At 40.6% G+C, this 26,522-nt stretch overlaps 2 protein-coding genes across 4 annotated transcripts; one reads left to right on the top strand and one right to left on the bottom strand.

The window, feature by feature from the left end:
• The first annotated feature begins 398 nt into the window (after positions 1 to 398).
• Positions 399 to 11,424, top strand: LOC5514163 (WD repeat-containing protein 41). Of its 3 annotated transcripts, XM_048728061.1 has the most exons (16): positions 399 to 584; positions 1,082 to 1,197; positions 1,588 to 1,636; positions 2,051 to 2,197; positions 3,031 to 3,093; positions 3,219 to 3,330; positions 5,440 to 5,505; positions 6,011 to 6,130; positions 6,474 to 6,628; positions 7,108 to 7,162; positions 7,460 to 7,529; positions 8,278 to 8,351; positions 8,956 to 9,013; positions 9,436 to 9,517; positions 9,699 to 9,767; positions 10,870 to 11,424. In XM_048728061.1, the coding sequence occupies exons 1-16, from the start codon at positions 543 to 545 to the stop codon at positions 10,942 to 10,944; spliced, it is 1,353 nt and encodes a 450-aa protein (XP_048584018.1). In that variant the 5' UTR covers positions 399 to 542; the 3' UTR covers positions 10,945 to 11,424. The 3 variants fall into 3 exon arrangements, with proteins under 3 accessions (XP_048584018.1, XP_048584019.1, XP_048584020.1); XM_048728062.1 differs by lacking the exon at positions 9,436 to 9,517 and having other exon boundaries at positions 10,870 to 10,945; XM_048728063.1 differs by lacking the exon at positions 399 to 584 and having other exon boundaries at positions 1,183 to 1,197; positions 2,055 to 2,197.
• An 832-nt stretch (positions 11,425 to 12,256) lies between these two features.
• Positions 12,257 to 26,449, bottom strand: LOC5514194 (polyunsaturated fatty acid 5-lipoxygenase). Its single transcript, XM_048728045.1, has 14 exons — positions 26,280 to 26,449; positions 24,517 to 24,675; positions 24,287 to 24,396; positions 23,317 to 23,579; positions 22,648 to 22,719; positions 20,782 to 20,929; positions 19,673 to 19,779; positions 18,912 to 19,110; positions 18,112 to 18,310; positions 16,441 to 16,603; positions 16,186 to 16,292; positions 14,774 to 14,876; positions 14,171 to 14,389; positions 12,257 to 12,638 (listed from the first exon to the last, which is right to left on the bottom strand). The coding sequence occupies exons 1-14, from the start codon at positions 26,333 to 26,335 to the stop codon at positions 12,405 to 12,407; spliced, it is 2,139 nt and encodes a 712-aa protein (XP_048584002.1). The 5' UTR covers positions 26,336 to 26,449; the 3' UTR covers positions 12,257 to 12,404.
• Between the last annotated feature and the right edge of the window lie 73 nt (positions 26,450 to 26,522).

Below are 26,522 nucleotides of genomic sequence, written 5' to 3'. Positions count from 1 at the left end.
AACCATAAATAGGTGTATAAATAACACGAATAAAACGCTGACATTTTACGCATTTGGGGGTAATCTCGAAAAATCTCTCTAATAAATCCCAAAGCAATCGTTTTATATGACCTAAGACTGAAATTGAATTGATGAAACATGTATTACAAGCCTTATCGAAAGAAGACAGGAAGATACTCACAGAAATTATGCGTCGATCAAGCCAAAATCTAGAGGAAAAAGTCGAACAAGCAATCTATGGCTAAAAGTCACAGCGGAAGAAAATCAAGAAAGCTAATTTGCGAAAATTTCAATAAGGAAAAAAACACTTCCCCTTCAGATAAACAGTGCTGACCTTTTGGCCGAAAGGGGCTTGGACCACAGGTTACCCAGCCATATTGGGACTCCTGTGGTCCCAGCATTCCGTAGTGCAATCAAAACAACATGGCGGCTCACGGAGATCTTTGAATCCAACCAAAATAAGAACATGTTGCTCATCTAGCCTAGTCGGCGATACGCCATAACCGATTGCGTGCTATGTGACGGTTGCTGGAGAATCCTCGATGTTTGGAATGTTTCGCAGGCGACAGAAAGAACGTCAACAGGTTGGTTTTCGCTTTAAGAATTTTCAGCTTCGGTCAAATGATCGAACACTCAATGTGTGTGCCTGTGATCAAATGTTCTATTGTACCTTAGTACCTACCCTTTCTCTGCTATCTAATGTTCTATTTTACTGTGACGTTCCTACGATCTAATGTTCACACATAAAAAAGTAATGTGAAATTACGCGTAGTAGATATTGATTTGATGCAAAGTCTCTGATAGAAACACAAATGTTGGTGGGCATCAAACTCACTATACGAGCATTCTATCCTGAGAAGTGAAACAGAGGAGGAATCCCATACAATATTGCAAGCTCTGTTGCTCTCATCAACAAAGATTTTCCCATACATTCTATATAGAACTACTCACTAGCACTATCCTTGGGCTGCCTGTGAAGTTACCAAGAGCAAAAGAAATGCAGAAAATATGAGTTTAATTCCTGAGAATTTGAGTTATCAGAGTTTGAGTTAGTAGGGTTCTCTTCTGTATTTTCTTGCAGGATGATAACATCCCCGAGATCACAGATGATCAGAGCAGAAATCCATTCACCGAGCTGACCCTGCTTACATCCCATGAAGATATCGTCCACCTCTTGATGGTGATTGACAAAACAAGGTGCATGTGGTAACTGCCAATATCTATGATTCTAGGGTACAAATCTCCTATTCTGGTCATAAAATCACCTCGGTACAAACCCCAGTGACTACATGTTCCATTGTTTAGTGTTCCGATGCTTTATTTTATTTATGACTTCTCTGGTCGTGTTAAGTACATGTTTAACTAACGAGAGGGTACATTAATACACAACATACAATGGGTAGATTTGTTATACAAAAAATGATATCTTGGACTGAATTAACCTAGCTTATGTTGTCAATCGATTTTCCTCCGTATCATCAATCAAGAGTCTCTTGGTAACAACTTTTTAATATTACATGAGAGGGGAAGGCCTTAAACTTGAGCTTTACTGTATACGATAAAGCTGTAAGGCTTAAATCTCCACAGAATTGTCTCTGCAAGTGATGACTGCACTGCAATAATTTGGGATTGCAAGGTAAAAAATTACCTAACATGGTTATATCACTATTTGCATAGCACTCGCCTGTTAGCTCTCTAATTTGCTGTTAGCTATTGGAAAAGGACATAACACAGGAATCAGAATTTTTACATCCCAGCTATATAAAATACAGCAAGAGGGTGGGGTTAAAAACATGACCTAATGAAGTTTGAGTAATTTTTTTTTAGTCTTTTCTGATAAAATAATTTTTATTCCTTGCAAAATGACAATAAGCAAGTAAATATCTTAAGTTTTCAATTTGGGCTTAACTGTGAACAGTTGTTGCCAGTCACACCACAATATATGATTATGAGATTACAAGTGTCGTGTTAGAAATAGTACATACTATGAAAACTATGGGAAATTTGTTAAGTAACAATTGTGATTAAGTCTTAAAAGCTATTAATCCAGACAGGCAAACAGCTGCACACGCTGAAGGGCCACACCCGTCCCATAACATGTATGATGGTCCATAATCCTCCAGAGGAGTTTACCGTCCTGGATGATGATTTGTCCTCAATGCTGCTCTTGACTGGATCTTCTGATAAACTCATATGTGTATCCTTTGAAGAGTTAAGTTTGAAATAAAATGAAGGATGGATGTCCTCTTAAAGCAGCATTGTCACCAGTCTACTTCCGGTTGATTACGTAACAACGTAATTACGTAACGTATGATTACGTAATCTCCGATGATTTATAACGGAAAACGCGAAAAATATTTCAAAATATTGAAAGCAGTGTGTTTATTGGAAGTTTCTTTGAGGATGTGATTGATAATTTAGAGCGGATGGCCTGTTTAATATCTCGGATTTTAATAGATTTTTTTGTCTTTTAATGGTTGAGGTTTCCTTCGGACCTCCGGAAGTAAACTGGTGATAATGCGGCTTTAATATTGTGTATTTTTCTCATATGGACATGAGATCTTTTATAGTTTACAGAAAGACAATGATATCTGCTCCCCTTTCTTGAAATTCCTGCTTACCCCTTTTTAGGATTTCCTGAAGATAACACTGTGCCCTTTATCCAAAGCACTTCTTGAATGTGCTGCTTTATTATTTGTTTGTGTTGGCCATAGTTTACAAAACAGAGAGCTAAACTTGAAGAATCACAGTTGAATCCATATTGACCAGATCATGCCCCACAGGTAAAATTCTTTGTTTGCATAATGCAAAGCCCCCTTAATGCAGTCGTTTGGAGTGCAGCTATTTAAACTCTGTTGAACATTCCAATCTAAGAAGGAGATGAAGGTTTGACAACTAAGTAACATTCTTATGTCTTTCATATAGTTATTTAATGTTTTAGTCCAGGCATAATTTGGTCCAATGGTGGAAAGTACAGTACAATGGTGGGAAGTATTTGTGGTTGTGTATTGTTTTCTTGACAATTACCAGGTTTGGGATGTTGATGATGGACAGTGCTTGCACACTCTGACTGAACACAGTATGTCAATCAAGGTTAGACACTGAGGCTTCGCAGGGTGGGTGGATGGGGATTCAATGATGGACAGTGCTTTCACAACTCTGACAGATTGCACCCTGTCAATCAAGCTCTTGACTTATGGTAATTATATTTTTTGCAGTGTCTGGTTAGCCTACAGGAGATGAATTGCTTTCTTTCTGGAGGACAGAGCTTGTGCTTATGGGGAGCAAATGGAGCTTTGCTCAGCAAGTTAGAAAGGAGTTCTGAACATTGTAGGTGATGATGATATAATTTGTTACTTTGAATTCTTATTTTGTATGATGTTAGGATTATGACCTCCATCAACCCCACCCCACTGCTGTCACCATCACCATCATCATCACCATCATCATCACCATCATAACCACCATCATCATCACCATCACCATCACCATCACCATCATCATCATCATCATCACCACCATCATTATCACCATCATAACCACCATCATCATCACCATCATCATCATCATCACCATCATCATCATCATTACCACCATCATCATCACCATCATCATCACCATCATCATCACCATCATAACCACCATCATCATCACCATCATAACCACCATCATCATCACCATCATCATCATCACCATCATCATCACCATCATCATCACCATCATAACCACCATCATAACCATCATCATCACCATCATAACCACCATCATAACCACCATCATAACAACCATCATCATCACCATCATCATCACCATCATCATCACCATCATCATCACCATCATAACCACCATCATCATCACCATCATAACCACCATCATCATCACCATCATCATCACCATCATCATCACCATCATAACCACCATCATCATCACCACCATAACCACCATCATCACCACCATCGTTACCACCACCATCATCACCATCATCATCACCATCATAACCACCATAACCACCATCACCACTACCATCATCATCACCATCATAACCACCATCACCACTACCATCATCATCACCATCATAACCACCATCACCACTACCATCATCATCACCATCATAACCACCATCATCATCACCACAATAACCACCATCATCACCACCATCACCATCACCACCACCATCATCATCACCATAATAACCACCATCACCATCATCATCACCACCATTATCACCATCACCACCACCATCATCATCACCATAATAACCACCATCATCATCACCATCATAACCACCATCATCACCACCATCATAAACACCATCATCACCACCATCATAACCACCATCACCATCACCATCATAACCACCATCATCATAACCATCATAACCACCATCATCATTACCATCATAACCACCATCATCATCTCCATCGTCACCACCATTATAACCACCATCACCACCATCATAACCACCATCATCATCACCTTCATAACCACCATCATCATCACCATTACCATCATAACCACCATCATCATCACCATCATAACCACCATCATCATCACCATCATAACCACCATCACCATCATCATCACCACCATAACCACCATCACCACCACCATCATCATCACCATCGTAACCACCATCATCATCACCATCATGATCACCACCATAACCACCATCACCACCACCATCATCATCACCACCATAACCACCATCACCATCACCATCATCATCACCACCATCATAACCAACACCACAATCACCATCATAACCACCGTCATCATCACCATCATCATCACCATCATCATCACCATCATAACCACCATCATCATCACCATCATAACCACCATCATCATCTCCATCATCATCATAACCAACACCACAATCATTCAGAAGCACCACCATAGCCATCATCAATCATAATTATCATTTTTATTATCATCATCACAACAATTATTGTCATTACCACTAACACATCTACACCATCATCATCATAACTGCCATCACTATTATCATAACCACCACCACCATCAACAAACTTCCCCATCACTGTCATTGCTGCCACCACCACTTTCATCAACATCATCACCATCATTACCACCACTACCCCTCACTATCATCGATCATCTTTTATCTTCATTATCATAACCAGCATCAACAAACTTAAAACAATCAGCATCAAAATCATCATCAGTTCTTTATCTTCTTTACCACCATCATCATTACTTTTTTCATTGCCCCCATTGTCATTACTTTAATCACAATCATTATTGTCATCATTATCAACTTTCTTATCATAATTATTCACTCTGACGATTGTCATCATTGTTCCATATAAGGAGTTATTTAAAATCAAAGATCATAGAAGTAGAAAAAAATAGATATATGTAGTAATTTGTATCTTATCTCATTATTCTCCCATTTCTAATCCCTTTTATTATTATTAGCTGACATCCATACTATGTTGCCAATAAAGAACAACAGAGTAGTGGCAGCATCGAACAAGACATTAGGTCTGTACCAAATAGCAATGTATACTGAAACAGGTACATGTTCCTATATTCATTCACAGTCACCTTAATTCAGTTTTATCTACATTCTAGTCATATGCCTAAATCTCTTTTATGCTTATTTTCTAAAAGATTTGCTACAAAAAAGAGTATATACACAATGTCTCAACTTTTTTTTTGGCAGGAGCTTTGGTTGGAGAATTAAAGCAAAACAAAATTCTACTGCATGTTTCTCAATCAGACAATACAAAATGATGTACTCTTTGCTATTTAAACTACCTTCTGTTGTTGCTGTTTTTTTGCCCAAACATTGAAAACACTTGGGTACATCATACTTATTGTAAAGAATTTTTATTTACAAAAAAAGCCCAAAAAAACATGTAGTGCAGATTGATAGCGGCATTCCGCCTCCCATCTATTCACAAGCTATTGTCTAATAGACATAATGCACCTTCAGAATAATGAATAGGCACTATAAAAATTGATTTATTATTATGTTTTTTCCTAGTTGTGTATTCAGTGAAGTACAGTGAAGACAGTTCAGAAGGTCCTAGCACCTTGCAGATTGCATTTTTCAGGAAGCTGTCCTCACATAGGGAAGCTATAAGATGCCTTGTTCATGTTGCAGGTATAATTTTGACATAACTAAAATTTTCTGAAAATCTGCCTGTTATTGAGTGATAAAATTGTTACCACCTGTATATTATCCTCAATACCTTCTTCTTATAAACAGTTTTTCCGAGATATCAAGGCTATCCTTAGATATTCTAAGCTAGTAAAAAAAACATTTGCATTGGTGTATCTGCAATACACTTGGCACTCTAAAGATAAATCTATGTTTTTGGATGGTAATTTTGTCATTTTAGTTGCAAATAATTCAAAGTAAATCCATAAAAATGGGGAAGGTGACTGTCTCCTTAAACTAAATGCAGTGATAATAAGCTACAGGTTGTTTGAATTTTAATTATTAGACAGTATGTTTGCCTCGGCGTCACTCGATGGTGCCATTGTACTGTGGAGCAGTCATTCACTGTCTTCTACCAGACAACTAAACTTAATGAAGAACTATGAGGGAAACAGTCACATGTACCCATACAGTGTGCAGCATCTTTTCAGTGTGGACCAGGTTGGTAAAGAAAAAACAAATTGAGCCTTAAACATATTTAAAGGCTTTACAATCATGGCCTTCCTTGAAGCCCGTAATTATTGTATATAGCTTATTTCTTGACAATAGTTAGTGCAAGTTGGTCCAGTCGACAATTTTAAAAGCAATGTTTTTATATATTTTTTTGCTTGAAAAAATAACATTAGCCAGATGCATACATTTTGTAATGGTTTAAATGCATGTGATAAAAGATTTTGCATTAGAAAGCAATTTTGGATATTATTAATATAATTAATTATTAAAAAGCAATTTTGGATATTCAAATCGTATTTGGACTAAGTGTTATGTTTCTGATATCGGATGGCTCGGGTGCACACTCGAACACAACAACTAAGGTTTACTAGGATGCCATCTTTTACATGTGTCTATGCTAATTATTACACAGGGATACCATAACATAACACAGGAATACCATAATACTAAGAGTATTCTTTTTTCAGAGGTACATCTTTGCATCTATTGGCCATGGGTTTATCTTGTATGATGCAGTATCAGGTGAAGTATACAATTCTGTGAGTCTTTGCAATGCCTCGTTTGTTTAAAATACAATCTTTTAAAAGATATTTCTTTTGGTGATATACTGGGGCAGGAACCAGAAACTAGAAAAGGGTGTATGGTAGACATGGGCTTCAGACTTTATACTTATAATTATTTATTTTATTTACTAGAATGAGCAAATGAGAGAGACAAGGAGAGAGAGACTTGGAGTCTGGGCTGGATATCCAACCAGTCCTATCCCCCTGTACCCAACCCTAGCTTAACACATATACTTCTCTTGGTTCCTCATTCTAGGTGCTTCACTAGCTGAGGTAAAAAATGCTCATTATGGGAAGATTGTGCATTTACTTCTGCTTTATGATGGGTAAGACACCCCCTGCTACCTAACCTTGTGCCTTCTTTTTTGTCCATGTTCTCAATTCTGGAAATATGAGATTAAAGCCGCATTGTCACCAGTTTACTTCCGGTTGATTACGTAACAATCTCGGATGATTTTAAACGGAAAACGTGAAAAATATTTCAAAATATCGAAAGCAGTGTGTCTATTGGAAGTTTCTTTGAGGATGTGATCGATAATTTAGAGTGGATGGCCTGTTAAATATCTCGGATTTTAATAGATTCTTTTGTCTTTTAACGGTTGAGGTTTCCGTTGGACCTCTGGAAGTAAACTGGTGACAAACGGCTTTAACACTCATGTGATTAACATAACAATCGTGGGTGGATCTAGATGTTGGTCGAGCAGACACCAGCTCCCCCTATTTTCGAGCATTTTGCTTAGAATTATAAAGAAGTATAAGGCTCTCCACACAAAAACTGAGATCTGGCCCCTGCTTTCTTAAATTTCTTGCTTTGACGCCACCCCATCCCTCCCCACCCCTCCAGGCCCTCTTGTATCTCCTTGATTCACCTCTGATAAAGACTATTAATAGAAACAATTCTATGGGTGTCTCCATGGGTTTAACAGAACCATCCTTTTAAGCAAAGGATGCTTGCTTATTTGCTTAGGAGATGATGGATTATTAAGGGCTGCAAGCACTTCGGTATAGCTTTCATAAGTTGAGCCACCCTTTTACAGCATTATAATTGATATACCATTCACATTTTTTTAACAGGTACATGTTAGCTACTTGTTCTGAAGATGGCTCCATTCGCCTGTGGGGAGCTCCTTCACGCCCAGTTCTCTTTGGTGAGTACGTGCCTTTTATCAACAGAGTGTGCAGGCCGTACCGTGTTTGACTGTTCCATGGCCCAAGAACGAAGCTTGCAGGCAATAAAAAAGTAGGAAACTTGAGGGGCTCCATAATTTGTTGTATGGCCCAAGCAAGCTATTTCAATAAGAACTTTATTATACAGCATTTTGGAGGAGTTTTTCATCACAAAGTATTACGTTTTTTAACGGGTCGTAGAGATGTATGCCCTGTAGTAAACCAATCAGTGTGTCTCGCCTTGTAGCTGGTTTAATAGAAATCTAAATATAGTTTTGCTAAAGAAATGCATGTCACTATAAGTGCATCCTGCGTTGTGAGGTAATAGATATCCAAAAAATTTCTTATCAACCAATCTATTGTTATCAATCACTTTTTTTATGTTTATTTTTTTATTTGTCCTCCCCACCCCACCATTTTTAAGGCTGCATCTGCCAGCGCATTATATTTTGTTAAAAGAGTAAATAATTAAACATCTTTTTTCATAGGGTTTACATATTTACAAAAGAAAAGTTATTACAAGAATAAAAACCTTTACTCTGTCCATAAACTAAGAGCGGTAATTGGCAGCTGTCAATCTTTTAGATGGTGACACCAGTATCCTGCAGCTTGGAACGCCTGTTGAGAAATTTCTCGGAAGAAGGTAAGATTAGAAGGGTGTGATTCTACCCAACTTATCGAGTGTTGTACATACTTTTGAGTTGACATTGCCCTCGAATAAGCACGCGCCTGAGATAGTTGTAGTAGCCCACTTATGAAATGCAACTGTTTTTTCCCGAGTTGCGCAACATAATACCCAAGAGTCTTTGCGCACTTCCTAATCTCACAAGCTTTGATTACCGCCATCTTGGATATTGAAATCTCACCTGAGAATCGCTTTTACTTGTAAAGCCAAAAAGGCGAGACTGGCTATTTTATTACTGCAAATGGAATCAAGGCTTTGCTATCTATAATGCCATTGCTAAACGTCATACTCAATTTGGGATTTTAACCCCGTATCTCGTCGTGGAAAGATTTGCGATTCTCAAGGAGGAGTTGACTTTGCTGTTCATTCTGTTGCCTCAGATTAAAAGACTTGGAAAGCATATCAAAGCCAGTAGAACCCTGTCTACTTGGAGAATGTCTGGCACATTCAGGCAAAGTTAATGTAAGCTGAAACCATACCGTATATGGTCTTTTGACATAACAATACCCGACCACCTCCTTCCGCTTCCATACTCCCACCTTACCTCCCTCCCCCCCTTCCGCCACATCCTACCCGTCCCCTTACATACATATGGAGTATATGTGAGCGCTTATGTTGACTTGGGTTTCCTGTGTTTGTATAGATGGCTGTGGACTGTGGCTGTGAGGGTTTTGCGTCATGCGCTAATGACGACTTGGTGGTGCTTTGGAAGGTACGTTACCAAGGCAACCGAATATAAACAATACAGTGCCGATTGCTAAAATCAGCAAAGCAACGCCATAATAAACACAAATGGCTGTGGCCGTCATGTCAGAGAGCAACGAAAAAAATCAAAGAAAATGGGCCCTATCAGGCTGGTTCGTAAGTGCTCTGAACAGTAGTGGATTCAGGATTTAGAAAGGGTGGGGACCTTTTAAACAGTCTGTTGCGATTATTATTTCTTAGATTTTAAGGGATATATATTTCATGTTACAAATTCTCCTACGAATTTCAAAAGCACTTTGATTTTCCCTTTTGTGAAAATCGCGTTACTTGTTGAAGTTTTGAAAAACAGAAAACCAAAAGCAGCTCCTCTCACAAATGATTTTACCGGAGGAATACTTAGAAAAGAAGATAAAGCCATCCGCCGTGGTTGCGCTGCCATAAAGCTCCTTCAGACCTCCTACAGATCCGCCACTGTTGAATAAGTTGATTTTGTTTTTGTCATTTTGCCGCCAAAACCGGAGCTTGTGCGGGTTGGCCGCCAAAACAGTCACGTGATTCATTGTGCAAGTCGCCTGTCTTGTACTGTCTTGTATGACAAGTACGCTGTCTGTGTTATGTAATGTGTGTGATTCTGTTGTTTGTGTACAATGTTGCAGTTACCTCGCTAAATCACGATATTCAACTAACAAAATTCATGTTAGCTGATCTATAACACTTTTTTTCACCGTCATACAACAACAGGCCCGTACCCAGGATTTTTCTTGGGGTGGTGCGAAATCCGAAAAAGTGGACCTTATTTTTCCGGTGGGGAGGGGGAGGGGAGGAAGGGAGAGAGTGATCTAGCTTATGCTTTAAAGTTTTGTCTAAAAATAGCACGTCTATTGAGAACCAAAAGTGGACTTTTGGTCCTTGTGTGTGTGTGTGTGTGGGGGGGGGGGGGGGGGGGGGTGGTTCGTTCGCACCCGTATCCCCCTGGGTACGGTCCTAAACAAACCATTTGTAGGTATTGGTATTGGTTGGGCAAGACTGTTGGCTTAAAATGTTTTACTTGTGAATTTACTTATCGATTTGCTATTCTATCTTAATATAGTACGGTTTCTTTTTCTCAGGATGGAAGTTTACAAAGAAAACGAAGGAATGAGATAATACAACAGATGCTGTTTTACGAAAATAGAGATTTTTAGATAAAAAGTAACCCGATTTATACGATGCATTTCATCAATGAGCGTGACAGTCTTACATAGGATGCAACAAAATAAGAATAATATGTTACGAGGTACGTGACCCATTGTGACAGAGTCACAGTATCACCTGTTGTCACGGTGTAACGCAATCACCATATTACGTCACGCAACACATGATACATTCAACCAGTACCTCATACTCACGACACAATATCACCCAGTACACGTCATATAGCGTCACACAATCAGTTTTACCTATTGCGTTACACACATGACACATTGCGTTACATAATGTGTAACACAAGACCAAACTTGATCAGATATCAAAAAATATATATTATTACTTTTATGTAAAGAATAGGATTGATTTTTATAAAAAAAATATTCTATTATTATTTTTACAGTCGATGTAAATTTAAAGTGAGATGAAACTATCTCAAATAAAAGTGTAGCTCTAAGAGCACGATATCACTGAGAAAAGGCGCCTACTCTTATACATCGTTATGTAAGAGAAAGGGGGGAGGGGAATTTTTAGTCGTGCATTTTTTTTTTCTTGTCTCCAAGACGGGCATTTTTTTTAATTGTTGTATGCATATTTCTGTCTGGTTTGAGCTGCATGCATGTCTTTGTCATGGATTTCCATCGTGTATAATTTTTTTTTGTTCCCTACCCCCCCCCCCCCCTTCACTTCTCTAATGGTCCGCTCTTTGGGCTGCCAAGGAAAAGTATTATGTCCAAAAATGCACCATACTTTTCCTCTTGCGTGCATGCCCCTGTAAATCTTTATTGCTGCGTTTTATAACAAAACGCCCAGAGAATGGGGGAGTCTCATTCCCTAAAACTCCCTAAAGGCCTGGCTAATAAACTAGGCGACATGTCTCCTAAATGTTTCCTAGTTTAGCTAACACCAAAAACATGTAGGGCGCGACAAATTTTGTAGAGCGCGACACGAATATGTTTCTCAACTATCCGAGGAACATTTTTTGTCGCTTCTACAAAATTGGGCGCGCTATAATGACTCCTTGGGTGGTTAAACTAGGATACATGTCGCACGCTATATGTCGCGCTCGACATGTCGCCTAGTTGAGCCAGGCCTTAATTGATGTGTATTTATTGAAGAAACTACCTTCGAAGTAGGCTTTTGTGTCTTTGTAAATCAGAAATCGAAATGTAACGATATTTTATTTTATTTTTACTATCCCCCATTGACATTGGGCATCCCCACCCCTCCCTCCCCGCTGTAAAGAAAATAGAGATACATGGCATCCCCACCCCTCCCTCCCCGCTGTAAAGAAAATAGAGATACATGGCATCCCGTGTCGAATGATAACTTTTATTAAGATTTTCTTCACAATTTAGCTTCTTGGCCAATGAGAAATAGACTTCTAAATAAAACAACAACCATACTATGGACTTTGAGAGTAAAGGTCCTCTATTAACCACCGCATCACGGCCCCTGTCTAGGTACATATGCTATTAGGGACCCATCCTGGGGTTAGAAAAGGGTAGGTCAGATGGCCGTCTTGTAGTCGCTTCCGGTTGCGCGCGTCCATGGCAGGTCTAATCACTTCCGTCAGATATTTGAAAGCTTCTTGGACGAGATCACGTGCCGGTTTGTCACGGAGACCCGTGCCGTAGTCGAACAAGTCATCGAGGTGAAGGGACCCAAGACTCATAGCGACACCAGCTTGTACCTACAAAAGGGTGGATGAGTGCATTTAGGCCTTTAGAATATCATTATCTGCCACCATCACTATTATCACCACCATCATCATCATCACCATCATCATCATCACCACAATCACCATCACTATTATCACTATCACCACCACCATCACCACCACCACCATCATCATCACCATCACCAACACCACCATCATCACCACCACCATCATCATCACCACCATCACCACCACCACAATCACCACCATCACCATCACTATTATCACCACCACCATCATCATCACCATCACCACAATCACCACCATCACCATCATCATCACCACCACCATCACCACCATCATCATCACCACCATCACCACCACCACAATCACCACCATCACCATCACTATTATCTCCACCACCATCATCATCACCATCACTATTATCTCCACCACCATCATCATCACCATCACCACCATCACCATCACTATTATCACCATCACCATCACCACCACCACCATCACCATCATCATCATCACCACCACCACCACCACCGCCACCAACATCACCACCATCACTATTATCACCATCACCACCACCATCACCACCACCATCATCATCACCACCACCACAATCATCACCATCACCATCACTATTATCACCATCACCACCACCACCACCACCACCACCACCACCACCATCACCATCACTATTATCACCATCACCACCACCATCACCACACTATTATCACCATCACCACCACCACCACCACCACCATCATCATCACCACCATCACCACAATCACCACCACCACCATCATCATCACCACCTTCAACATCAACAAAAATATCCTTATTACCATCACCATAATTACCATCAACATCACTATCACCATCATCATCACTATTACCACCACCACATCAACATAACCATCATTACCATTACCATCACCACACAGTAGCACCGCCGTCTACGCCTATCGTTACCTCTACACTTTCCTCCTCCCTTCTTTCCAAAGTCTTAAGATTTATCACTTCTCATTTCTCCATCCTCGTCTCCCACCCTCCCTTCGTTTTTCCATGAACCTCTCCACTTCCCTTTATTGCATTTTTCCGTTCCCTTTCTCCTCCCTCCCCCAGTCCCCCCTATGTATTCCTCAGCCCCCCTCCCATGCCTTATCTATCTCCCCTCTTCCCTCCCTCCCTTAGTTTTTCCATCTCCCTATATCTCCCTTTTTGGTTGCATCTAACAGGGTTGGTAAGGGTTATTTTCGTGATTTGTGAACGGGCTTTTGTGTTTATCGTGAATCGTGAAAAGGACAAATAGAAATACGTCATCCGTGATTGCTGCTTTCGCCGTGATTCGTAAATGGCGAAATTGGATCAGCGTGAATCGTGATCTATGGTCTAAAAAATCGTAAATCGTGATTTCCGAGTAAAGACAAATCCTTGTCGTCAGTTTATCAATTGGAACGTGATTTCAAGTTTTGGAAACTCGTGAAAGGGGCAGGGACCCCCCCCCCCCCCTTACCGTCCCTGATCTAATAAAAACATGGTCTTTTTACCGCTGCTAAATTGGCGTTTGGAAGTCGTTTGATGTCAAACTTGTCGTTAGCGATACGTTGGTCGTCGTAAATCTTTGTCGGCATGCTTGGAGTGTAGGCGCCATATGCGCTTATGGCGTAGTTAACCGCGGCGTGCTGCCCACTGCTGGTCCATATTAGACGAGTAAGGACCGCCTGGAGCTCTGCAATGCTTGAGATATGCGCGGGGAAACCGCGAAGCTAAGAATAGATTGTCAATGAAAAGGTTTGAATAATAACTAAAAACATGTTTATACAAGTTAATTCTATCAAATGTTTCCATGCGGAAAAACGCAAAATATTATTTTCGTTAGAGTCAGTCTCGGTATAACGATATGGCAAGAGATATATCGCTATATCAAAAAATTGTTATAAGAATTATTCGATAAAACGATATTCTAGGATGGAAGAAAAATCGGTAATCATGTTTTGATAACAAACTCATTCTACAAGTAAAGAGAACTTATTCAAGAAAAGGAGGCGTAATGGCTATGCTAATATAAGGGTAAAATACAAAGAGGCAAACTGTTCTCCGCGTATCTTACCCACAACACAGGAGTCCAAAGACTTTCTGAGCGCACCCACCTTGCCTTTTCCCCCGTCCACGCCCCTCCCGGATGCGGACATCTCATTCGCCATCGCCTGCAGCTCATGGTCATCTTCGACGTCTCTATCGTTGCCATAGTAACTAAAAAAAATTAAGATATAGAATTTTCCTGAACCTAGTACAAAACCTTTCAAATTAACATGCACACAATTAAACGAAATTGTTGTATTGTTAGCTGCATATGAGTCTACACCAGGGGCTCATAAGTAGGGGCAATCAACTTCTCCACATTCTGGTATTATAAATGTGTCACGGCGTTTCCTAGGATCAGGCTATTTTTAGACGCGCGGATGAGCCAATCAGATTCGACATTTATGTTGACCTTTTGGCTGAGCTCAACTGCACGCGCAGTCTCAGACAAAAAGCTATGTTCTCTTTTCGGTACTTTGACTTTTGTTGCTCTATTCTTTTATATGAATCCAACCCTACCTACGACTTTCAATTCTAGCTTGCAATTCTATTGGTAAACAGACAAAACCGACGGATTATGGATAAAAAAAATATTCTTTATAACTGCAATTTGCGCGTGCAGCCTCACGTCACTCGCGTAGACGCGCGCGACCAACGTCAACGTAACTGATTGGCCCGTTCGTGCGCGCGCGTCTAAAAATAGCCTGATCCTCGGAAACGCCGTGGCACTTATATAATACAGATGATTGCACCTACTTATGAGCCCCTGTCTACACCTAATTAAAAAAGAAGGTTGCACTCGAAAACCCATGTGTGAGAAAAAGAAAATCCTTCAGTCTTCTCCAAAGAAACCAAGAAAATGGCCCTCAACAACTAACCTTGGCGCTATGAGGTATAAATACTGATCATTTATAAATGATAAAATACTGACTTCTAATCTGGGCACCTAAACTTTTAAATCAGTTTGAAGGAGTACACAAAACAAAACGTTCATCACAGTTCTGATTATTAACAACCCACTTTAAACAATATTGAAACATTCACTTAAAACTTTTAAATCAGTTTGAAGGAGTACACAAAACAAAACGTTCATCACAGTTCTGATTATTAACAACCCACTTTAAACAATATTGAAACATTCACTTAAAAACACAGCCTGAGGCGACAGAATAGCACCAACTTAAAACCTGATTGATTATTTAAAACCTGTAGTATTTTTTATAAAAGAAAAAAGTTTTGAAAGAGGTATTTATGATGTTCAAACAAATTTGCTTTAATCCCATGAATACTCGTATGTTCACAGGAACACACATAATAATGCTACAGGTTCTGTTTTTATTTACGCTAATTTGCTTATTTATTTGATACCCATGAAGCACTGCGGGTTACGACACTTGGATTCTCTGAGTGCAACCATATTTGAAATGGGTGTATATTGTTCATATCCCATAAAATGAACTTGTTCACCTTGTAGACTTACTGATTGAGATAACCGCCGACAAATTTCTCGATAGCCGCGTAGATCAGCTCGCCATCGTCGCGATACGGAAAGTAAGGTACATTGTCTGTATCGTCCATGCCTCTGGCCTGTGAAACGAGTCATGGGATAACTGGTACAGGTCAAATCACCCTCCCCCACCCTCCCTCAGTTTCTCCATCTCGTCTTATATTAGCTTACGTGAAACGCTCCATCAGACACACCCCTTTAGACCCGTCTTTTAGACACACCCCTTACCCTTATCTTCCCCCGGAAGTCTGTGTCTTTCCACGTCATCGTCATGTACGCCCGCACGAGGAGTTGCACCGCTCCTGAATTACCGATAGCAAAGAGCTGGTGCATGTACGCCTTGTCGTCTACAAGCTTGGGCAAACCGATCTTGTTCGTGGGCAACAACCCCCTGGATACGACATATCAAGCAAATTTAGCCAAAAGTTGTCGTTTTTCCCAGACGTGGTCACTTCCATATAAGGATAATAATATATTCCTTATTTGGAAAACCTGCACGATTCTTGTCATTTTTAGGGCTGCCGTACCGCAGGTGCGCAAACTTTTTGAATTGTATTCAGAAGAGAAAAACAGTGACTGTGACCATCTTTAGTCAATGGAGATAGCCTCTGAAAAAAAAAAACTAAAACGACAACGGTTTCTTCATATGGGAACACAACCAGGAGTCCAAATATTGCAAGGATGAGAATAGCGCTAAGAGATCACGAGACCTTTCTTGATGGCAATTTCAAAACAAAATAATTAAACAAAAAAATCAGAAATGACTGCGCCAGTCACACCAGAGAACGACCAAAAAAAAATAAAATTTTTAAATAAAACTAAACCCTTTCAGAAAAAAAAATTGCCGCTAAAAGCCTGAGCGCGCGCTAGTTTGCCACTCAAACAGTCACGTGATCTTTTAGCAGAAGTCCCATATTCAGCCTAGTCGCTGGCGTTTTGTTTGAGTTTCCCGTGGAGAGCCAACCTGAAGTTCGGGGAAAGGGACAGTGTCGTTGGACGTTACGTCATCTTCCACAGGAATCCCCCACAATCAACCAATGGCTGTTGTTTTTCTAAATGGTATAAAAGAGCCTGGGGCGAGCGCAGGGAGACTTGTGATATTCTAAAACGTTAGGGACTAGGCTCCATTTCCAAGATGGCTGCCAGCAAAATCGTAGTAAACACGAATTCCTGCAAGTTTACGTGGAAATTCTCGACTAAAAAAGTTCTAGAGCGATAAAAAGGGGAAAAACTGATTGAAGCGGACTTCCAAATATGGTATGTAATAAATAATAAGGAAATGACCGAGCACGACAGTTTTTATAGCAAGTGGCTGATATTCCTAAAAATTAAAAATATAAAACAAAACGACAAGCATTATCATACTAATTGACATTTCACTGTTTCACACATCTTGATTAGCTAATTTCCTTAAAATCCCGAATAGAACAGAGTGACTATCCAGGGATAGTACCGAGTCATCCCCGAATAGTACCGGGTTACTGCTGGATAATACCGAGTCACTCCCGAATAGTACTCGGTCACTCCCGAAAAGCATCGAGTCACTGTTGGATAATACAGAATTACTCCCAAAAAGTGCCGAGTCATTCCTGGGTAATACCGAGTCATTCCCGAAAAGGTGCCGAGTCACTCCTGGATAATACCGAGTCATTCCCAAATAGTACCGAGTCACCACCGAATATTACCGGGTCACTCCCGAATAGTACCGAATCACTTCCGAAAAGCATCAAGTCACTGCTGGATAATAGAGAATTACTCCCGAAAGGTGCCGAGTAACTCCTGGGTAATACCGAGTCATTCCCGAAAAGTGGAGAGTCACTCCTGGATAATACCATGTCATTCTCGAATAGTATCGACTCGCTCACGAATAGTGCCGAGTTACCCCCGAATAGTACTAACCTGCAGTGATATCTTAGGATTTGTTGCAGTGGGTGGTCGGTCGCAAGATGGCGTTTTATCGTCACGCAGAAGGGCTCCATCATTAGGTGAGTTTTGAGTAGATGTTCCACCATTTCTACATAAGCGTAGTCCGTTACTTCAAATGACTCTTTTGCTAAAGTCCACAGGTCACCGTCTTCAGGGGTGTATACCGGAGAATCTAGATAGAAAATTAATTATTATAGTAGACTTTATTTACACGTGTTTGCATGCTTGAGGATCCGTTTTTTTCAGAGCACGCGATAGATCTCCTATCATGACTTGTCTGAGGTCTAAACACATATTATAATAAACTTCCCAGGGGAGCATGTCCCCATGTCCCAGACCTGTGTGTGGTCTATTCGACTTTTAGTACGCTCATAAGGTCGTCAGCGACCTTTTTACAAAACTACGATCAAACGAAACTATTAATATTAAACATAATTTACTGATACTTAGGTCAGTACGATCGATCACGGGGGGGGGGGGGGGGGGGAGGAAGGGGGGGACCGCTTGCAGGACGCAAAAGGGGTGTGTGGAATTTGACGTGGAAGTGTGACTTTCGCACGTTGATTTGAGTGCTTTTACGACTGTTTGGTGAAAAATACTTACCAGTGATGATAAAGATGAAGTAACTATTGTCTTATTTTGTTTTCCTTGAATAAAAGGAAAATAAATGCAGACAAGGTTCTTTTTTGTATTCCACTTGGTCTGTGAAATCATATAATTGTTAACATGTCTTTTCCTTTGTAATTTTCAAAGATTTATATTAAGGCCTTTACCTGGTACACTGTCCAGCTGTATAGCCAATGGTACAACCTGTGCCTCCCCACCCCTCCCTGGTCGGGACATGAATAGCGCTATCGGCGACTTCGGCTTCCACATTCGCCGAAATGATCTGGGTTCCATGATATCAGGGACGGTGGGTAAGTTATCGAACTCGGGGAATTGGCACACGAACACTGACCCATCGTTGATGATCTATGGATGTAATGGCACCATATTTCAAATAACGTAGCCTGCGAGCCGGCTCTCATTCGGGTTCATTCGGATATGTTTTTGGGAATTGGGAATTTTGTGAATCGCCCCGACGCACCTCGGCCTCACACGAGCCACAGAATTCCCAATGTTCGAAAACAAAATATTTCCGAATAAACCCAAATGAGAGCCGGCTAGCAGGCTACAAACAAGTTTGCATTCGGAGAATCTATGAGTCGTAACACGCAATGCTTCTTGGGTATAAAACATAAGCGTTAATAAAAATAAAGACAGGTTTAGAAAGCTTTAGCAATCTTGTTTATTGCCTTTAAACATCACACGGCGTTCAAAGACCAGGATTCAGCCATTTATACGTTACCCATAAACCACTGCGGGCTGCGATACATTGATTTGCGGCCCGCGGGAGCAACCTTAGTTGAAATAAGTGTATTCCTGTGGTATGGCGGAAGAGAAGTGCGCATGCGTACTGCAAATATATACTAACGAAGACTTCCAACGATTAATTTCTCTTGGAAATTAAAAGAAAATAGAACAACCCACTAACCATAGAGACCGGCGCAGATCGACTCGCCGCGACTTGTAGCATCTTTTCCCAATCGAACTGCGGGTTCAGGCGTCTTCTTAGTTCTGACCATTTCACTCCGTTTGATTCTACAGACGAGGATTAGACAACGGATACCACAAACATTGTGTGTGGAGGGGGGGGGGGGGGCTGCTAGTAACTAGCGTGTACGCGAGTCAGTTACCACAAACTATGTTCAAAGTCCCTTATAACTGGTCTTTTAAAACTTATAACGGGTCTTTAAAACTCATGGTCACCGGTCAATTCACCAAGGTGTTATATTGTTATATCTACTCATCGTGGTCATCGGTCACAATATAAAGATGTTAAGTAAACGTACCGTGGTCAGCGGTAACTTTATCAAGGAGTTATGTTAACGTACCGTGGTCAGCGGTCACCATACCTAGGTGTTATGTTTACGTACCGTGGTCAGCGGTCACTTAGGTGTTATGTAACGAACCATAGTCACCAGTCACTTTATCAAGGAGTTATGTTTACGTACCGTGGTCACCGGTCACTTCACCGAGGTGTTATGTTTACGCACCGTGGTCACCGGTCACTTTACCGAGGTGTTATGTTTACGTACCGTGGTCACCGGTCACTTTACCGAGGTGTTATGTTTACGTACCGTGGTCACCAATCAGTTAACCGAGGTGTTATGTTTACGTACCGTGGTCACCGGTCACTTCACCGAGGTGTTATGTTTACGTACCGTCACCAGTCACTTCACCAAGGTGTTCTGTTTACGTACCGTGGTCACCGGTCACTTTAGTGAGGTGTTATGTTTACGTACCGTGGTCACCGGTCACCTTATTAACGTGGTATGTTTACGTACCGTGGTCACCGGTCACTTTACGGAGGTGTTATGTTTATGTACCGTGGTCACCGGTCAGTTTAGTGAGGTGTTATGTTTACGTACCGTGGTAACACAAGTCACTTTACCGAGGTGTTATGTTTACTCCCCGTGGTCGACGGTCACTTTAATGAGGTGTTATGTTTGCGCACCATGGTTAGCGGTCACATTACTGAGGTGTTCTGTTTACGTACCTTGGTAACACAAGTCACTTTACCGAGGTGTTATGTTTACGTACCGTGGTCACCGGTCACTTTAGTGAGGCACATGGGGTTAAGCCCTGCAAGTCTCATCTCGCTAAACACTTGATCTTCTCTCCACGTGTGATTGTTGATGGTGCTTTTAAAAGGTAACGTGTCGTACGGGAAGCGGAAATACCTCCGCAGCTTTAAATAGCAAATTAAATACAAACTAAAAAAAATTGCAGATGCTGTGTTTGGTAGGGAATGAACAAGGCGAGTATGGCGAGGGTCATGATATGACAAAGTGAAACATGTATTTTAAAGTGCGTCAGGTATTACAAAGTGCGTCAGGTATTACAAAGTGCGTCAGGTATTTCAAAGTGCGTCAGGTATTACAAAGTGCGTCAGGTATTTCAAAGTGCGTCAGGTATTTCAAAGTGCGTCAGGTATAACAAAGTGCGTCAGGTATTACAAAGTGCGTCAGTTATTTCAAAGTGCGACACGTATTTCAAAGTGCGACACGTATTTCAAAGTGCGTCAGGTATTACAAAGTGCGTCAGGTATAACAAAGTGCGTCAGGTATAACAAAGTGCGTCAGGTATTACAAAGTGCGTCAGTTATTTCAAAGTGCGACACGTATTTCAAAGTGCGACACGTATTTCAAAGTGCGTCAGGTATAACAAAGTGCGTCAGGTATAACAAAGTGCGTCAGGTATAACAAAGTGCGTCAGGTATTACAAAGTGCGTCAGTTATTTCAAAGTGCAACACGTATTTCAAAGTGCGACACGTATTTCAAAGTGCGTCAGGTATAACAAAGTGCGTCAGGTATAACAAAGTGCGTCAGGTATAACAAAGTGCGTCAGGTATTACAAAGTGCGTCAGTTATTATAAAGTGCGTCAGGTATTTCAAAGTGCGTCAGGTATTTCAAAGTGCGTCAGGCATAACAAAGTGCGTCAGGTATTACAAAGTGCGTCAGGTATTTGAAAATGCGTCAGGTATTACAAAGTGCGTCAGGTATTTAAAGTGCGACACGTATTTCAAAGTGCGACAGGTATTACAAAGTGCGTCAGGTATACCCAGTGCGTCAGGTATAACAAAGTGCGTCAGGTATAACAAAGTGCGACAGGTATTACAAAGTGCGTCAGGTATAACAAAGTGCGTCAGGTATAACAAAGTGCGTCAGGTATTACAAAGTGCGTCAGGTATTACAAAGTGCGTCAGGTATTTCAAAGTGCGTCAGGTATTTCAAAGTGCGTCAGGCATAACAAAGTGCGTCAGGTATTACAAAGTGCGTCAGGTATTACATAGTGCGTCAGTTATTTCAAAGTGCGACACGTATTTCAAAGTGCGACAGGTATTACAAAGTGCGTCAGTTATTTCAAAGTGACACAGGTATTACAAAGTGCGTCAGGTATTACAAAATGCATCAGGTATTACAAAGTGCGTCAGGTATTTGAAAATGCGTCAGGTATTACAAAGTGCGTCAGGTATTTAAAGTGCGACAGGTATTTCAAAGTGCGTCAGGTATTACAAAGTGCGACAGGTATTTCAAAGTGCGACAGGCATTTCAAAGTGCGTCAGGTATTACAAAGTGCGTCTGGTATTTCAAAGTGCGTCAGGTAGTACAAAGTGCGACATGTATTTCAAAGTGCGACATGATTTCAAAGTGCGACAGGTATTACAAAGTAAGTCAGGTATTTCAAAGTGCGACATGTATTTCAAAGTGCGTCAGGTATTACAAAGTGCGTCAGCTATTACTTAGTGCGACAGTTATTACAAAGTGCTTCATGTATTACAAAATGCGTCGGGTATAACGAAGTGCGTCAGGTATTACAAAGTGCGCCAGGTATTACAAATTGCGTCAATACTGACGCAAAGAGTGTTTTGTAGTCCATGGTAGGATTTTGTCTCAATGCATACCTGCATGGGTTCTTGTATCTGATTCAAGAAGTAGTAATATACGTCCTCGTACTCCTTGTATGTGGTGAACTCCTACGAAGCGAGAATTTCAGTTAGCTTTACCACAGCTTAAGGTTGGTTCTCACTTGGACGTAAGCGCAAGCGCAGATCACGTGATTTTCTGATTCTCACTGGAACGCAAGCGCAAGAGTGAGCGCAAGAGAATGCTACTGCTTAACTTTCTTGCGCTTGTGTTTGTGATTGGCCGATTCTCACTTGCGATTGCGTCCTAGTAAGAACCAGCCTTTACGCACTTGTCATAGCTAACCCTGGCAATAAAAACCCGGGAATCGGGTATATATTTATAGTATTTGCTATTGTGCCTTTTTCTCTGTTCTATCTGTTATATAACAATAATTGTTGTTAATAACTTGTATTTTAATAGATTATAACCTAATCAAATAAGGGCTCGGAAAAATAAAATGAGGAAATAAATAAAACTAGGTTTAGAAAACTACAGGCTTGTAGACTTTCACATTGGGGTCTGAAAGACCGGGATTTTGCTCAGGCCGCCATTTTGAATAGGGCCAGACCTTTACGTTTTGGGGCACCACAGGTTCCCGTGCGCTCGCCCCAGGCTCTTTTAGACCATTAAGTAAATAGAAAGGCCATTGATTGATTCATCTCTACCTTGCGTTCCGTTTTAACAAATTCCGTCATCAGCTTAAGGTTCTTCCTCAACATATGAATATAGAGACTCATCCATCTATTTGTGAACGGGTCTGCAAGACTGATGTTGACCAGTTTCATCGCCTCCATGTCTCCTAGGGCAAAGGGAAGGCCCGCCAAAGAACCCAGTTTGTACAGCCCTTGTCGTGCCGTGAGGCCCTGGGCTCGCTTGATGCGGCAGTGATGGGGTGCTTTCTGAGGGAGACTCACTTCACATGGAATCTCTTATTCAAGAAAGGAAAAAAGTTAATAAAGTCAGGGACGGAACAAGTATTTTTCCGAGGGACCAATATCACCCTTGGGGACCCAGGTCGTCGCGGAGATCGGGGACACAGGAGAGCGCGAGAACTGCTTTGATAAAAATGCCGAGATGATAATGTGCGGGTTTGCACGGTTAAGAGTGAGTTTAGTGTTATTTCGGCAATCTCCAATAATAACAATAACAGTGGCAATCATGAATAAATCGGAATAATTGAAATAATAATTATTCATGTTTGTTTTTTTTTTAAATTATCTTTGATCTTTCAGATGAATACAATCAAGTGAATGGAAATGGATTGAAAGTAGTATTTTTTAAGTTTCGAACAGGCTTAACCATTAATCAAACCTTGTAATTACATAAATAAACTAGATACTTCTTTGTATAAAATCCCTTTTACGGAAATTGATTCATTACTATTTATCACACTTGAATGAAGTTATCAGGAATATTGTTTTGTTGCACACTTTTCATATTTTATTAAACTTTCTCAGAACAAGCATGCGAGTGCCCCTTTCTAAAATTATAGCCCAAAGGGTAGGGAAAGGGGCCCCTTGAGTAGGGTTTGTCGTATCGAATGAGATTTAAGGAACCTCCCTAAGAAACAAACAGTTAAAAAGGATTTTGAAAAGAAATGAAAGAACGAAAAAAAAAACCGTTTTCAAACCTTACCTTCTTTACAGCCTTTGCCTTTCTCGTACCCACGCCACCCTGGGCAACAGTTAAATACTCGGAAGTGAAGTCTGCGGCGAACTGGGAACCAACTAACCGTTGTTTCATACCTAGTAACAAAGAAATATTTTTAATTTCTTTTTTCCGCTACATTTTTTACGTACTATCGTAAAATTTCAAAAGTACAATTCAATATTGAAAATGAGCTTTTATTCCGACAAATCGTTTACCTGATCTGTTCGCACTGCATGTCGGGGCTTCCCGGCAACCCACAGCTCACGATATCTATTCTCTTCAGTGACGTCACGTTTCTGCGCATGGCAAACTCGTACCTGTGTCTATCGTACGAACAAACATTTTCTCCTTTGTCCGGGACTGGGTCAAAGGCACTGCGGAGAAAGTTTTAATATAGTGCACCATAAAAACCAAAATGGATTGATCATGAGGGCTGGCGCCTGTCTCTCGAAACACCCGAGAATTCTCGGGCCCGAAAACTTTATTTTGCATTTTTGCTCAAAATTTCGCATGTTTTCCTTCTGAAGAACCGCTTTCATGTATTAGAAACAGTTTAAACTTCCTCTTGGTTCGTATTCCAAATGATTACGCTCAATAGGGCTATTTTAGAAGTTTTGCTAAAGCCAGAAAGTTACCCGAAAAGTCTCGGGTGACTGCGAGGTCCAAGAACTTTCTTAATATTTTAGCCATGTGAATTTCGGGCCCGAGAAGTTCGGGAAAGATCAAAATCTATAAAACCAAAAAGGGGATTATCCTTCACATGAATCTTTGTGGTAAAATACGATGTTTGACGATATTTTAACACATTTAGATACCATAAATTTTAAAGGAATTAGCCAGCTTTTCAAATTTAAGGAATAAAACGTTTTCGGGCCCGAGAATTCTCGGTTTTTCGAGAAACGCGCCCCTGCTGGTCTCGTCAGGGGGGTGCTGCCTGGGGGGTGCGCAGGCTGGTAATATAACAGACAATAAGTATCCACAAGAATATCACACTCAAAACGAAAAAGAAAAAGGCATAAAAGCCGAAGAGAAAAAGATACACGTTTGCCGTCAATCGAACTCGCATCTACAAAACAAAAACGAAGACATGGGCAGAATCAGCGTATGGCAGCTAAAGTTTACGACTAGGCTGGAGATTTCGGCCCCAACACACCGCTATCTAGCGCCGAACTGTACAGCACACAGGTATCGACGAGGTACCCGCGCATTAAAAGGGAGGCAATAACCAGAATCCCAGGCCTGTGTTATACGGTTACGGCACGCAAAGCTCGCTGTGACGTAGCATATAAAATATCGAGGTCTGGACATCTTTGGTCTTTTGGGAGTCCCTAGCGTTATGGTCATAACATCGCTTTTATTTCAACTGCGTTAAGACAAATAGCATCTCGAGCTTAAATTATAAAAAACTCTTTAACATTTGGCAAAAGATAACCCATGATATCTTCAGGAGGCACTACCCCAAGTTCAACATTGTTAGCGATTTAAAAGTTTAGTCAAACTACAGTCAACTTTCTTGCTTCAAAAAATTCGTGCTTGTAATAGTTCTCGAATTTTGATAAGGTTATTAAAAGGTTTAACGCGTAAAATGAGGTAATGCCTATTTTCATTTCCCTTCTTCCCCTAATTCAAGCTATATCTACTTGTTTCCTACTTATGAATAGTTTCTACACAAAACCTGGAGAGAGACGTTGTAAAAAAAGCTCCATTGAATAAATAAGGAGAAGGCATAGGTTCCAAGCAGTCGTTATATTTCTTCATTGATCTCTCCGCCGACGCACAAAAAAAATCCTAATGACTATAGTAACAAAGCCACGCCACTTTACGAAATTCGATGTAAGTTCTCACCTTATTAAAGTATTTTAGTAGAATTCTCACCGATTATAGCGTTTTTGAGTACCATTACAAATAAAACTGCATAGGTTGTATTTTAAAAGACTGCACAGCAGTTAGTAACATAACGTTCAACAATGTAACTTACCTAACCGCAGAAACAACTAATACAAGAAACCACACTAGCAAGCCATTTCCGGTCATATCTTGCTCAGAGAGCGTGGTAGTCAGTTATTCAATGACCTTGAAGTGTATACAAAGCTATAAGGGGTAAGAAAAGATGAAAAAAGATCACTGGAAGTATATCATGCCCTTGTGAAAACAAGTTTGTCTGATTGGTTCAGCTGATAATTGGTCACGGAAAGTGCAACGTGATAATTGGCAAGAAACG

The sequence above is a fragment of the Nematostella vectensis genome, chromosome 5, assembly GCF_932526225.1.
Source record: "Nematostella vectensis chromosome 5, jaNemVect1.1, whole genome shotgun sequence".
In the NCBI taxonomy this organism is placed as follows: domain Eukaryota; kingdom Metazoa; phylum Cnidaria; class Anthozoa; order Actiniaria; family Edwardsiidae; genus Nematostella; species Nematostella vectensis.
The sequence above is the reverse complement of the archived record's forward strand: the minus strand, read 5'-3'. Positions and strand labels throughout refer to the sequence as shown.

Excerpts from the sequence above, each read along its gene's own strand:
- LOC5514194 (XM_048728045.1), bottom strand. The coding sequence starts at position 26,335 with ATGACCGGAAATGGCTTGCTAGTGTGGTTTCTTGTATTAGTTGTTTCT. Across the intron at positions 22,720-23,316 it reads TTGTTAAAACGGAACGCAAG|GAGTTCACCACATACAAGGA; the intron begins GTAGAGATGAAT and ends CTCGCTTCGTAG. Across the intron at positions 14,390-14,773 it reads TGGACGGGGGAAAAGGCAAG|CTTCGCGGTTTCCCCGCGCA; the intron begins GTGGGTGCGCTC and ends ATCTATTCTTAG.
- LOC5514163 (XM_048728061.1), top strand. The coding sequence starts at position 543 with ATGTTTGGAATGTTTCGCAGGCGACAGAAAGAACGTCAACAG. Across the intron at positions 3,094-3,218 it reads AACACAGTATGTCAATCAAG|TGTCTGGTTAGCCTACAGGA; the intron begins GTTAGACACTGA and ends TATTTTTTGCAG. Across the intron at positions 8,352-8,955 it reads TTCACGCCCAGTTCTCTTTG|ATGGTGACACCAGTATCCTG; the intron begins GTGAGTACGTGC and ends TCAATCTTTTAG.